This window comes from Dipteris shenzhenensis, chromosome 15 (assembly GCF_047967505.1).
Source record: "Dipteris shenzhenensis isolate YYH24624 ecotype China chromosome 15, Dip_SZ_1.0, whole genome shotgun sequence".
In the NCBI taxonomy this organism is placed as follows: domain Eukaryota; kingdom Viridiplantae; phylum Streptophyta; class Polypodiopsida; order Gleicheniales; family Dipteridaceae; genus Dipteris; species Dipteris shenzhenensis.
Window position 1 is genome coordinate 43,767,836 of NC_141610.1, and position 15,684 is coordinate 43,783,519.

Below are 15,684 nucleotides of genomic sequence, written 5' to 3' on the forward strand. Positions count from 1 at the left end.
AAGAAGATGTTTGGACATGTTAAAAGGGCCATACAGGCAAAAAGTGTTAAAGTGCTGATTGTGGTGATTTAAAGTGAGCACTTGAGAGTGCAATGTCTCCACAACAAAGAGAACCATACAAAACAAAGGGAGAATCTCATCATGGACTTGTCTGGAATTCTAGACTAAAATATGCATTTTGGAAGGAGCAAGCTATTTCCCATCCAAATGAGTACATGTGCATTATTATAGATGGTATGGATTTTGGAAGGGGCAAGCTATTTCTCATCCAAATGAGTACTATTAGCCGGAAAAGAAATCAGGACCAGAGGCTAGAGGCTAAGCATGGCGACACTCGAGGGCCAAAGAGGAAAGGAGAATGTGAGGGCAAAACGTTATCATGGGAGGGGAAAAGGAATTAGAAGGGGAGGGAATGAAGAGGGAGACTATGACACAAGGGGAAAGGGAGAGGGGGAAGAGAAGCATGTACATGATGGGAGGAGGAATGTAAAGATGGAGACATCAAGGGAAGAGGACCATGCTTTATTTTGAAATAAGGGAAGGGAGAAATCAAAGTACTAGCTAGGTGGCTTTACAAGAATGAGCGTGTCTCCTCGAGGAATAGCCCCCTCCTTTTATAGCCAAGAGAGGGGGTCTCTCCCAATAAATACATCCTCCCACATGCATGGTGTGTGTGGAAGAGTCTCCCATGTGGGCTAGGTGGTTACTCACTCTCAATTGTGTGTGATAATGCTTGGCCACATTTTTCCACATATATCAACTCCCATATCCCAAACCTATGATACTCCCTTGGTCTTGGAGGGTTGGCACAAGGAATCTTGCCACCTCATCCTACTTTCCCCATTATTTAACTTGCACTCTTGGACCTTCTATACCTCCCCCACATGAGCCTATCCTATATGGAGGGAATAACCCAATGTAATATCCATCTCCGCCTATTTTATATTACTTCTCCCATGGACTTTGAGCCATATCTCACTAAATGTAGCCTAAGTGGAGGGGTGGCACATGGAACTACCATCGATCACACCTTATGGGTCCTCTTACATGGAAGGGTGGCACATGGCCATGCCCTGCCACCTCAATCCTAGGCCCTATGTACACCATATTTTATTATACTATTGCCACACATACAAACACACACACATATTAATGCCTTTTTCCTTAGACGAATTCATCCATAATAGTTCCCCCCCCAGACAAGGAATGCACAGCATTTCCATGCCTGGGTCCATCATGCACAAAGAAGGGCTTGAGATAATGCTTGTTGATCACCTTCCTACCATATGGCTCATGTAGCTCCTAGACTTGTACATACCCATTGCTATGTTCCTTGATTACTTTGTATGGACCATTCCATAGTGGCAGAAACTTCTTATCCATTTGGTGGTCCAATCTGTTATCAAAGCATAGCACAACATCCCCCTCAGCAAAGTGTCTTTCCCATCCCTTGTGAATCTTAGCATTCAAGTGGGCCTTTTGTCGATTCTTTTGAATCTTTGTTTGATGTAGGGCAAGGCGTCGGGTTTCATCTAGCTTCTCAAGTTGCACCAACTGGGCCTCTATATGTTCATTACGGATGGATGGACATCACTGGGTGATGTTGCCCAAGATGCAAATCCTTCCTACCAAAGAATTGGCATGGTTCATAGGTTTTGCAATACAAAGTGACATCCTTGAACAAGGTCAGCCAATAGTATCCAGCATGTAAAATCTTCTTAGCTCTATAGTCACTGGCATAGTGGCCTCCACAAAATCCATCATGATCATGCTTCAATACCTTAGGTACTTCATTTGCATCAATGGCTTGACGATACAACACCCCATCAAAGAGGGTGTAGCGCCTACTATCTCTGTGGATCTTCTTTCTCTCATAGCTAGTACTTTTTGGAGGAAAGGAGAAAGCAGTGAGAAACTTGTAGATACCGCCATACCATGGATCCCCTACTTCTATGGCTGCTACAAGGGTTACATCAAGGCACTCCTCTAAATCAATCAAATCATTCTTCAAGTTGGAACAACCCCCTTTTACAATTTTGAAAGAAAAACCATATTCTTGTAGAATTGCCAACCATTTGGCCAACTGGCCCATGGGATTTGGTGATTGAAGAACTTGCTTTGCAAGACCATTGCTAGAGATTATAATGAAGGACTTTCCAGCCACATAATGCTTAAATTTCTCAATGCAGAAAACCAAAGACAAGGCATGCTTGTCAGCCTCTTAATAGTGTCGTTCAGTGTCGAGCAATTGTCGGGAAGCGAATCGAACAGAATACATGAACCGATCCTCCCCTTGTTGGAGAAGAACACCTGCCAGAGTGTGCTCACCAAACCCAGGATTGATATAGAAAGTCTTTGACCAATATGGATTGTGTAGAATGGGTTCTGAAGCCAGACCATTCTTGATTTGTGCAAACCCATGATCACAATCCTCATCCCAAGAGAAATCAACCCCATCTTTTAATAGCATAGTCATGGGTCATGTCAAAGCAGCATATTGATCAATGAAGCAACGATAGTATCCTGCTAGATTGACAAATGAGCGTACCTGACGTTTGGTTGTTAGCAGGGAGAGCTTGAGGATGGCTTCTACCTTCTCGAGGTTAGGCTTACACCCTCGGATGAGACAATATGTCCCAGTAACCTTCCTTGAGTGGCTCCAATGGTGCATTTCTCGGGGTTGAGACTGCCATTTGCATCATTGACCCTTTGGAAGGCCAACCTAACCTTCATGACGTGCTCCTTACGTGACGAGAATATACAAAAATCATCTAAAAATACCTCCAAAAAATCCCCCAAATAAGGAGCAAACACCATATGCATAAATCTTTGAAAGGTAGCAGGAGCATTGGTGAGGCCAAATGGCATTACTTTGAATGCAAATGTCCCCCAGGGTGTGGCAAATGTGGTTTTAAGCACATCTTCTTCGGCAATTCTAATTTGATAAAACCCAGAGTAACCATCATAGAAACTATACATCTCATGACCACTTACCTTCTTAAGAATGAGGTCTTGAAAGGGGAGAGGATGATGGTCCCTCTTGGTGACTGCATTGAGTTTCTTATAGTCGATGCAGACTCACCACTTGTTGGTTTTCTTTGGGGTGACTACCAGAGGTGAAACCCATTTAGTATTGTGAACCAGAACAATAAACCCAGCTTCTACAAGCTTTTGCAACTCCAAGCACAAAGCATCGGTCTGTAGGGGCCCTAATCTCCGATACTTCTGAGCCACAAGCTTCGCATCAGGCTTCAACTCTATCTTGTGCTCTATGGCATTCACATGGCGAAGGTGGTGGTCGCTAGTTGCAAAGAGGTCAGGGAAATCTTTGAACATTTCTAGGAACTCATCTTTCTCACTTGGAGTGGTGGCGGGGTCGGAGACACCCCCATCATGTAGACTTCCTCCTCTGAGAATTCCTCCCCCCCGTCTAGTTCTTCCATTGATTCAGACACCGAGGATGAGAGAGTATCACTGTCTTGCTCCTCTTCTTCTTCTGGTTCCGTGCAACTGGTTGCACTGGGATCTTCTCCTTAGAAGCACCAAAAGACATGTGTCATGTCTTCCAATAGCTAACTGCATCACTCTTTCTCAACCATGGTCTCCCGAGTATGGCTCGGTAACTCCTACCTGTATCTTCAATGTCCACTACATAGAAATTGACGGTGGTGGTCAACCCATTGACAGTGATGGGCAAATCCTCAATGACTCCTAGGGTGGTGAGTCATCAACCATCTGCTACCTTGATTCGAGTGGAGGAATGCCTTGTACATTTCAAATTCAATTTCTTCATGATTTGGGGCACCATGATATTACATGCAGCTCCCCCATCAACACACACATTTTTGACACGGCAATTATCTATGATGACATCGATTGTATGTGGGTGCCAATCAATTTCTTGAGAGATAGAAGTTACCTCTCTTACCTTTCCCTTTTTCTTGTTCCTCCTTGTTGAGAGCCCTTGCTACAGCTCATGTCTCACCTTAGGGCTTAATGCTCAAAGAACGATGAGCAAGGTCCTGAACAACTGAATAGTCTTCTTGCCCTGAGCCGATGGGAAAATCCGAGGGCGACCACTTACTCCTGTGAGATCTTTTAGTCTTCTCCATTGGTGGGTCTGCCATCTCAGCATCTGAGGGCTCTGAGAAGGACACCTTCTTCCTGGGGTGGCCTGGTCCACGGTTTGGAGAGGGGTCCGAGGTGGTACGACTTCTTTTACCGAGGTCATGCGCCAAATCTCCCCCCAAGCTTGGGGAGCATCCCACCCTTCGAAGAAGGACACCCTTTTAATTACCTCCAAAGCAGCAAGTAGCTCGATCACCGTACAATGAGTAGAATTGAAATCAAAGTTCTCCCAGCATATCAATAGTTCTTCACCTTGAATCATCCACGATGTATCATCCCACCCATCATCTCCTTGAGCAATGCACTGTACAATCAGTTGTTGCAGATTGACATGAAGATCAAGAAAAAGATCTTGTCCATTGGTAGCTGTAAGGCACGAAGGACCAAGCACCAAATCCACATCCCAAGTGATGTTGTACTCTAGCATAGGGAGAAGGAAAGGATTAGTAGAGGCCATAATCTCAGCAAGCTGGTCTGTGCCAAAGAGAAGAGTGATACATTGTTGAAAGAAGATATTGCTTCTCAACATGACATGAACTGATATATATCAAGTAGTTTGAAGAGGCTGATTGGGTCGAATGGGAAGGTTCTGAGGAAACATTGCACCTCCTTCATAGAAACCTCCACAGGTAGCTAAAAATACTCTACAAACTCTCATCAAACACAGAGGCCTATAAATTCTAGTAGAAACATGATATCAAAATTTCAAAAACATTTAGTAACACACCTTGAAATGGGCTTCGCTCTTATATAAGTTCCGTATGAAATAGAGAAGTGGCTGAAAAGTTATAGGTGTTTTACTGGAAGGGGATAAAAACTATCTAGAAAAGAAATAGTCACACACAGAGAGTCATAGATTTTTGGTTTGACATCTGATATAGAAACTATGCTAATCAAAGAGAGATTCGTGTTGATATAAGTTTCGTCAAAATCAGAGCATCGAGTAAAAAGTTATGAGCAAAATACTGACAGGGGGTCAAACGGTCATGAAAAAGACCTACTCCTTCTACTAATGCCGACTTGGGAGAATACTCCCTCCATGCTCATACTTCATCAACTATCCAAGTCCCATAGAGGTCGCCTAGGAGGGAAGGAAGAGCTCCCATCATGGCTTGGGAAATCGATAAACCATGTATGTGCAATGAGCAGCCAAATAGACAACACCTTTTAGCACTTTGGAAGAGAGAGCAATGGAAAAAGGGGAGAGACACTCAAGAGAGAGAGCCTGAAGTGACCTTCATTACCAATAGAGTGAGACTCCACTCAAGTGCAACTCAAAATAAGTCTACAAACACAAGGGAGAAGAAGAGGTTTCATGCATAGAAAAGGGGGCGAGAGCTCCAATACTACTCATAGAAAGAGAATGAACTAGAGAGATAGGGACTCAAGAGTCTACATAAGAGGATATCTACAAGAGGGAGAGAGACGGCTCATGGAAGAGGCTTGAAGATACTAGAGCTACAGCATCATGAGGCTCAATGGTGGAAGAGATGTTGAACAAGGAAGAGGAGGGCTCCTTTTATAGAGATTTTGTCACCCTCCTTCACCCATTTACAATGCCATGTGTCCCATCAAAAGATGCTCAAGACTCTTAAAATATCTAGAAAGTCAAGAGTCTCCCTACATGGAGCCCATAGGGATCCTCTCTTTTCCATATTTCCACATCCTCCTTATTCACATAGGAATTCTACAAGGATTCCTCTTGACTTCACACTCTTCCACACTCCTCCATATGCCTTCCACACGCTTGGCATGCAATCTTTCTTATATTATTGGAACACATGGACATGAGACCCATCTCTTTATATGACTCACTCTTACTATTTTCTAAAAACCCCATAATAGCCCATACACAAATAACTCTCACCCCATACCAAGGTATTTATCATTCATACACATGGTTTTTACAATTATTAATTCCACTCATCTTCTCAATCCCATACAATATCTTAGAAAATAGAAATAAGTGAGAGCCACTAGGCTATCACTTGATACTCACACTCTTATCAAACATAGAGAAAAGCAATACTAATGCGCAATAAAACATATCAATTTTTGGCATCACAGCATCAACATAATGAAGACGAGTGACTACCCTATGCTATGCATTTCCTGCACTTTAGATTAACACTACAGGTTTCCCTTCTTATTCATGCAATCATATTATAGTAGACTCTATTGATTTTTTGACGATGATTAGCTGCTACTATGATGAACGCATCTGTAGCTCTCTGCCCTCTCTCAATTCTTTACATGCACTAATGAGAAGCACCACTAGCTCCACACAAAGGAACATCTATGCACTGCCCCTCAGCTGCACACAATGTGAGCACAAGGTTCATTACTATACTACATTAAACTAGATTTTGACAAAAAACACCTTCATGGGCACTAACAATTATTGTACCAGTTACTCACTATGTGACTCTCAGAAAAGTCTTGCTCCCTCTCACACCCAACCTATTACCTCTAACTTTCACATTGACTCGCACTCTCTTACACTCTCACTCTGACTCTCTTGCTCTCACTTTCTCTCTCTTGTTCTCTAAGTCTCTCCCTCATTCTCACTCTCAAACTCCCCTCATTCTCACTTTCCCTTTCTCGTTCTCTACCAACATTCACTCACTCCCACGTCCTCACTCGCCCACACTTACTCACTCCCTTGTTCATGCCTTCACTCTCGATCTCGCTCACTCTCACACTCTTTGTCCTCCCCATTCACAATCTCACTACTTCCACACTCTCATACTCCATACAACTTACTCTTGCTCCCTCCCACTTGCTATTCCAGGTTCCATCACTCCTGCCTCCCTCGCTCTACCTTATTCCATACTCAGCTAAGCTAGGTGGCCTTTCACACCTTGGATTCATTGGGGCACCCTCCCTCCCATTGCTCGGTTGGATCGATTGGCACATGTGTTGATCTCATCCATCACACTTGTTCGCTACTTCCTTCACTAGGTGAGTCTTTGATTGTTCTCTACATTGAACGTTCAAAAATTGTTAACAAAGGAGGCTTGAAAGTTATTGCAATATTGCTTCTCATCCAGATCAAAGGCCAAAATCTTGTTGCATTTGATATGTATCATTCCATCAAAAAAATAGGCAAAGGAGGCTTCACAGAGCCCATGATACTGCGGCCCCCACAGAGTCCTCTCCAGTCATTTTTTTGGCCCTCCAAAAGCTACCTTGAGAGAGGAAAATCCATTACCCATCATAGACAATACTTAAGGGCAATGTACTTGGAGATCTGTTTGACAATTTGAGGGCTGGGCCAAACTCTTAAATGTAGCATAAGTGTCATTGTTGGAGACAAAAGGAGATCTCAATTAAATGCTATGTCATTGTCATGGTTGCATAGCAAAAAATGGGAAAAAGACATCTTTTATAGACAAAAGGAGAACCTTTGAAAGGGAAAAAAAAAGGGGCAAACAAGCCTCCTTCTTGAGAAGCTCACTAAGAAATATGTAAGATTGCACGTGCAATCAACGGAAAGGGTTTTATATTTCGATGGAGTTAAAGAAAATATAAATACATAAGGGGTTTTTTAATTCAAAAAAAGAAATTTTTCATACATGATAAGGGATACTTTAATCAACTCAAAATTTACAAAAGGGGTGTATATAGGTTATAAAAATCCATAGGTAGGCAGTTTTTTTAATACCCCTTGATTGCACATGCTATATGGGATTTTTACATAGTGACCCCCTCGAGGCCTCCTTGGAGGCCGCGATAGCACGGCCTCCTTGGAGACATGTTTTCCCTTCTTTTTTGCCCAATCAAATGCTAGTCCAAATACTGATGTGTCATGGAAAGATAGCCAAAAAAATGGATAATTGGGGCTTGAAGGAGACCGCAATGTTGATGGCTCCTGGAAGTACTCTTTGACCATTTTTTTGGCCATTTGCTTGACCCCAAAGAGCTGGCTTTAGCCTCTAGATGAGCCCAACAATTTTGCACCTTTTTTACTTTTCTTTTCATGAATTCCTATCCAAATCAATGATCTTTGGAAACCTTCCTTGGGCCTTTCTTTTGGTTGCTTGGAAGAGGTGGAATTAGCTAATAGAAGTTAGGGTTTTGAAAGCAAAAAAGAAAAAAGAAATGGAGGGTCCAAGGAGGCCGCGACATCACGGCCTCCAAATTGCATAAGTTGGCCTTTCTTTTAATCACTTTCTTGGCCTAATAGGCCCATCCATGGTAAAAACGTAGGTAAAGGGGGCTCCCAGGAGGCCACAATATCATGGACTCTTGGGAGGATTACCTATTTTTTTGGCCCCTATGAAGGCTGAAGCAATGCCCAAATGGTAATTAAGAATGTCCATTGGAGTAGTTAATGCAATAGCAATAATCGGTAGTACAAGATTTAAACAAATATTTCTAAACTCGTATTATTTCCACACTCTAACATGCATAATGGCTTTATTCATATCATTCAAATCGTTTTGACTACAAACATGACCATATTTAAAGTCCTATCGACAACATTATGGCTTACCTAAAATTGGCAGGAGGAGCCTCCCAAGAGGCTATGACATCATGGCCTCCTTGGAGCCACTTTTGCCTTTTTTTTTTTGGCCTTATGAGGGCTTCCTTCAATGCCCATAGCTCATTGATTTTACCTTATGAAATTATTTGGTCAAAGACCCACAAACTCTATATGAGAAGAATCCATGGCCATAAGAAAATCTAGAGTTTGATTTGGTTTAGATCTCATGAAACAAAGATAAGTATTTTAAATAAAACTTTCTAAACTTGTGGAATTTTCACACTATAACATGCAAAATGGCATAATTCATATCATTCCAATCATTTTGACTACAAACATGACCATATTTGAAGTCCTATTGACGAAGTTATGACCGAATTAAATTTGGCATGAGGAGCCTCCATCGTGGCCTCCTTGGAGCCCCCTTTGCCTATTTTTTTGGCCCTTATGAGGGCTCCCTTCAATGCCCATAGCTTATCTATCCTTGGGTGGGATACTTCATTCAAATATGAAAACTTCCACGTATTCTCCTAGCCATCCTTTTCCAAGCCACACTAAGACCATTTCAGTTCTCCATGGCAGTTTTATGCTTGTCATTCTCTATCTCAATGACCTCAACCAAAACTATTGCTCGAGGTTATCGTTCGTAGAACATTGCAAGACTAGGAGAACCTAGGGCATTTGTAAAAAAAAATTATATATTGAAGAAGTCTTGAAATGCGCTTTGAAGAGAAATCCTAAGGCCCTTTGAATGGCAAAACAAGGTACCACAAAAGAAAAAAAAAATAGCAGAGGGGCCTCACAAGAGGCCACAATATCATGGCCTCTTGTGAAGCCCCTTTTCCCTTTTTCTTAGTCTTTCATATATGCCCTGTATTCCGTTTAAAAAATGAGCAAATCAGGCTTCACAAAGCCCACGATATTACGGCCTCCAATGATTCCTCTCCACTCTTTTTTTTTGCCCTCCAAATCCTACCCATGGGGATCGATGCCCATGTCTCTTTGATGAATGCACAATCTATAGGCCACTTAGATCCTCATCATGTGTTGGAAGGGAGAGAAAATTTTGTAGCCTAAGGTCTCTATGGGAGCTAGTGGTTAGGCATAGCAAACACTATCTCCAACCACTGCCATTCTCCACTTGTACAAATGTTTAGCCTACTATTCTAGGAGGGGTATTCCAGTGATCATAAGCTTTAATTCCTTAACGTTTATAATTAACGTTTATATCCTCAACCTTCCATGTAACTGGGAATAATCCCCGTTTGCGATTTCTGGTGGTCGAAAACTTGGCAGCCTAATGGTGGGCAGCCATGTGGCAGTCCATTTGGAAACATGAGTGTGGGCTGCATGCAATGCCCTTGGGGCATTGGCTCACTGTTTGCCCAGTTTCCTCCAAGTAACCACTCCCTGGAACCATCCCCCAAACCATTACATAACCTCACAGGCGAACTGTGTGAGCAGGAGTTTCGAAGCGAGTGAATTTAAAACAAGGGAGGATCATTCCACAGCGGGCATGTAACCAATTTTATGATCTGTTTACAGAGAATCAGCAGTTGACCATTCCTACTCATCACAAATGAGGCCCACAACAAGTCTCATAAACTCGCTACAAAGAGACGAGTCGAGTGGTGGGAGTACAACCTGTACAAAAATCATTAAACATTACGTCATTACAATAGCAAGATGAATCGAGCAATGAGGAATGGATGAAAGTCGAGGTTTTCCTGTTGTATAGCTCGGCGACGGACTCGCATAAGAGCATACCCTTGAACAGTATGCATAGAAAATTTCATGACTCAAGGAACTGGATAACCTCGTTGTAAAGGAGATTATTGGCAGTCGTTCCCAGTATGAAATCAATGTGAGCATACTGAGGGATAAATTTTACAGGAAAGTTGCCCGGCAATTTAGAGATGAGGAGAGCAACATCCTTCGTGTCTGAAAGTGCGTCCGCCCCACCATGGATGAACAAGAAATTGTTCGTGGGCACTTTAGACAAGTCGTACACAGGCGGGAAGGCACTGCGGTATCTTATCAGATTTCCCCAAAACCCGTAATCGTACTTCGTGAAGGTTTTGTGTCTGTATTCTGCATGAACAGAACATGCATCAGTAGTATACTACATGAGGTCTGATTTCCGAGAAAACGTAATCGTACTTCACAGCGTAAGATTACGATATTGTACTCGTACTTAGTATCTGTACCTGGCACACAAGTGGAGCATTTTTCGAAACGAGTTCGTAAATTCATTACATAAATGTCTTGGAAAGACTGTTCAGAGTGGATTTATACACTCACGCTGAGCAATATGTGCAAGGTTTTTCGTCGAAGTTGGCTGCGTTTCATATTTGTCGATGAGAGGTCGTCGTGTAAAGTTCACGCAGCAATTGACTCCTGCACAATATTGTGCTAAAATATCATATTTACTTTCGCATTGGCGAATTGAAACGTGCTTCATAAGTATTGACAGGTCAGCGAAGGCATTACCTGTGAAGAGCGTATACCAATCCTTGTAGCATTTTTCTGCAGCAGCATTGCAAAGAATGTCGACAACCTCTTTCCCTCGGCTGCAGATAGAGTCCGTCAAACAGCAGATTAAGTGATAAAAGGGAAAACTGAAAAGTTTAACCATGAGGAAGTTCAAGAAGCCACAAATTTACTCACTATTGCGTGCTGAACTCATAAATGTGTAGTGCCATATACAGCTGGGAAGCAATAACATCGCGTCAGAACAAGTCGAGTGACCTACTTAAGGCAAACACCCTACTACCTAGCCTTCGACTCAAATCACGGATTCGCTGTGAGAATTGGTCAGCACCTTATCGACATAAAATGTAGCAGCAAGTTTGGACACTGGCGCAGTAACGTAGTCGACGTAGGCGACAGGGGCGAGCATCACTACTTTGTCCATCATATCCACTAGTTGAGCCTGAGAGAATGCGACCAAGGCTTGTTGTGTGCCCTGAAACAATTCACGTGAAGATTAAACGTGACACATAAGAACTGATTCAAGTTCATTCAATAAAGGCGAATTCGAGTTTGCGGGAAACATGACCAACATTTTGTCACAGTGTGCTTGACAGATCACAACTATTGAAGACCTGGGAGTATCCGATGTAATGAATTTTTTTGTTCGTCTGCTCCTTTACCACACCTAGCATGGCTGGCAGGTCATATTCTGCCAGTTCGTCTACACTCCACTCCCAGAAGCCCTGCGAGCAGAAGAATGTGGAATGGCCTGATTCAAAACGCTGCAAGTGCGGAGGGACATTTCCGTGCGAGGAGCAAAACGCAAGAGCACTTTGAGACTTTGAGTTCCCGTCGATCGCACCTTGTCTTTCTTCGTGAATGAAACGTGACCGTAGCTAAAAGTTGTGGTTCTGGTGTTACCAATCCAGACATCGTAACCTGCGTCGGCAAGAATAAATGCCAAGGCCTCATCCGGAGGGTTCAGAACCCAAACGTCACCACCCTAATCGACGAGAGAACAACTTCAGTGAGGTGTACACGAACGACGAAACTTGCGATACCCGTTACCGATTACAAAACTTACCAGAAGTATTCCGTGCAGAAGGAACACTGGGCCTTTGAGTGGAGCGTATTCACGTCTGGATATCCTTTGGAGTCCAACGAGAAATTGGTCGTCCGTCTGAACCTGCACAACAGATAATTTCGAATCCGTGATCGCGTTCAAACGTATGATTTAATGGCCGGTGCAAATGTTCATATAACGCCAGTCTGAACAGAAGACATGTGAAGGCGAAGTTTGACTAGAATTATGCGGACATTCAGCGCATAAAAGTCATCCCGAGCTCGTAACATATATGAGTTTAGCGCGAAGAATTTGATACAAGATCAGACGAGCGATCATATTACGAATAGACTACGTCGAAGTCACTACGAGCTTCGGTGAGGACATGCCATGCAAATTTTAGCGTTTGGGTTTACAACCTCATCTAGAGTTCCTCCGACCAAGCTTACCACGAATTCTTCGCAATTGTAGACCTTGAGAGGCAACACGAGGGTCGCACATAATCCATCCGGACGCTCGACGCGAGACTGCACAGGTCCGAAGGCAGAGGCATGGAGAGGAAGGCAATGCAGGCAGGAAAGGATGGCAAGGAGAATGGAGAGCGAAGAGGCAGGTGCCATGGCTGCAGTACTGGATGGGCAGCTCTATAAATCTTACGCTGCACACCACGCTGCTGCTGCAGAGAGCAGGCACTCTGCAAGGGACTTTATATAAGCCCGTAGGAGTCAGGAGTGTAACAATTTTGCCATCCTTAAAGCTGTTATTCAATGCAAGGAAAGCTAGAGATGCATGCACGGAAAACTAGAGATGCATGCACATGAGAAGCCATGCGTTTTTATAATATATCGAAGGCAGCCAATGCAAAATGCAAGCATTTGTTGCAGCAGCAATGCTGAAGGCCAACAATTTAAGAACGGAAGCAAAGACGGCAAGTTTTTATTATGTTCGGTAGATGGGAGAGAGAGAGTTCTTACGTACCAAAAGGGCTGGTATTGAGCATTTCTGTGGGCTTGGGTGCTTGCAGCAATGGCGGCAGGTCAGCTACTCCTCCTTGCATTCCAATGCTTTGCAATGCTGATTCCCACCCGCGCTCCCATCCTCCTAAAAGTTGGTGAAAGGTTGCCTTCCTAGGTGGCCCAATTGGAGGGAGGATTGCAAACACTTATACAACCCAAGGTGAATAGCATTCATTAGACCTCCATGAAGGAATTGTTCTCGCACACGGTTGGGTGGGCAGGGTTTAGACTAGAATAGACACCAAGCAAGAAAGCACAAACACAATAGACAATAACATAATCACACAAAAAAATAGCACTGCCAGATTTTGGCTCTTTAAATGGGTCTTTGAGTAACATAATGCCCTGAGAAATCCTTGGTTACAAATTAGATCCACTTATCATCACTTGCCCCGAGATCGCTTTGTATATTTCACAATCCTTAGCATGCATTCATTCATTCATTGATCACTCCCTATACTTCACAATGCCATTTTTGTCAGGAAGCACATAACTACTAACTTGAAATTGAATTTGAATCCTATCATTTTACTAAGAAAAAAAAATGACTAAAAATATGGACATGAGACATGACATAAGTCCATCAAGGTCCGATCCTGATTACAAATATCAAGGGAGTTGCTTTATTATTGGCTTAACAAATACATGAATAAGTGATGCTCACAAGAGCTCACAATTCATCCTTGTTGTCTATGTGATATTGTAACATGGACTATAATCATATGAATAAAGGTCTTGTCATCTTTAATCTTGCATCCAACTTGCTCCCTCACATCAAGACCATGCATCAAAAGACAGGAATGTTGTAACAATTTAGATTAAAAACAAACAATTTTGTATAGATAAAAATTAAAAATATTTTTGTGATATTATAACCATACATAGTGTGAGTGGGGATGCGGCGTGTTTTCTTTCCCAAAGAGTTATAATTCGAGGGAATGGACCCTTCGTGGGGCATCAAAGTTTGAGAATATCAAAATAGTTGCATTCAATAGCATTGCAAATAAGTCTCATGAATCAATAAGATCTTGACATATTTGCCAATAGTCGTATCCATTAACATTTTCATTGAGATCATTAAGGGTCAATGCTTGCTTGGGTGTAGCCATGTTTAGTGATGTTCTACACATATTCTGTATATAGGTATCTTGCCTGACCATGCAAGTGATATAGTGCATATGAAGCATGCATCCTAAAGAGTATAGGATATAAAACTTTATTAAAAAACATCAAAAAGAAATTATGCATATACATGCAACCAAGCAACCATTCAAAAGTACACTACGTGAGCTTCTCCTCACTTCAAAGATCAACACACCTAATTAAGAACATCATTTGTGGTTTAAAGGGCCTCCAATATTATGCTAGAATTATGCACACCCATTCCAAGGCATGCTCCATAACTTTTTCTTGATTTGTTGAAAACCAAAGCTAATTGAAAAAATGAAAGCCAAACTAGTGGGACTACTACATGGTGGTCTTAAAACATTGATAGTTAGTGATAAGGTCAACGTTTGCTTGGGTGTAGTAAATCGCAAACTATTTTCAGGGCCACGACGTGATGCACTCTTGTTGAGATTTTGAATTTGGGGCAGACCCGTGTCCTCACCCTGTGTGCTGATTCACATAGCACATACTACAAGACATGGGCCTCTTTCCGATGGTGTCTTTTAACGCTTTGTAGGCATGAAGATCGTCGATATGTGTGGCGGGCGGGGAAGGTGTTGGTGTGGACGTCAAAATAGCTATGGGTATGGTTTTCGATTTATGTGTCAGTATAGGCATCGGTATATACCGACTGCCCTTGCATTGACACTATCACCGACGCCTGGGTATATTTTTCCATATCAATGTTTTTACAAAACATCATTTCCACGGGGTCCCAAAATAATTTTGGACCACAAGTTTGGCAATTTGAAAGATAAAAGATATAAGAGTATGTACATCCAAAATTGCACTCATATATTGATAGTGAGCTTAATTAACATACAAATTAATGTACAAAATATCACTATAAAAATATGAGGGCCAAATTATACATAAGCTTGCCTCGTCGATGTTAAAAATCCCCTATGGAATTGGAAAATGAGAAAGTTTCCGTACACCATGCTTGTGTAGTTCAATCCATCTTTTGAAACTCCCCCAGAGATTGGGACAATTCTATAGGAGGATTCTGATGGGAATTGCGGCTTCATCTTGATCCAAGTCTTGTGCACCAAATATGTCTTTCTCAAGGTTTACATACAATTGATCACCTACATCATCATCCCCTATTGTATGTCAAGTGTATGTCTACCTAAGACTTGATCCTCTAGTTCACCTGCCTCTAGTTCTCCCTCTTCTTCCCCAAAGTCGTAATCTCCACCTTCCTCCATTATAGTGTCATAATTGTCACCTTCTTCGTAGCCCATATCGTCATCTTCATTCTCTTTCCTAGATCCATCGGCATCATTATTTGCATCTTCTACCAGCATCTCCGTATCCACATCCCTATCTTCAAAAATATGTTTGTCTCGAGG

At 42.3% G+C, this 15,684-nt stretch overlaps 1 protein-coding gene across 1 annotated transcript; it reads right to left on the reverse strand.

Annotated features, from left to right (window-relative positions):
• Positions 1-10,177: 10,177 nt before the first annotated feature.
• LOC147893856 (triacylglycerol lipase 1-like) lies at positions 10,178-12,769 on the reverse strand. The gene is made up of 9 exons (XM_087386378.1): positions 12,599-12,769; positions 12,171-12,272; positions 11,949-12,089; positions 11,719-11,829; positions 11,436-11,579; positions 11,282-11,322; positions 11,105-11,184; positions 10,916-11,011; positions 10,178-10,705 (listed from the first exon to the last, which is right to left on the reverse strand). The coding sequence occupies exons 1-9, from the start codon at positions 12,767-12,769 to the stop codon at positions 10,407-10,409; spliced, it is 1,185 nt and encodes a 394-aa protein (XP_087242504.1). The 3' UTR covers positions 10,178-10,406.
• Positions 12,770-15,684: the final 2,915 nt, after the last annotated feature.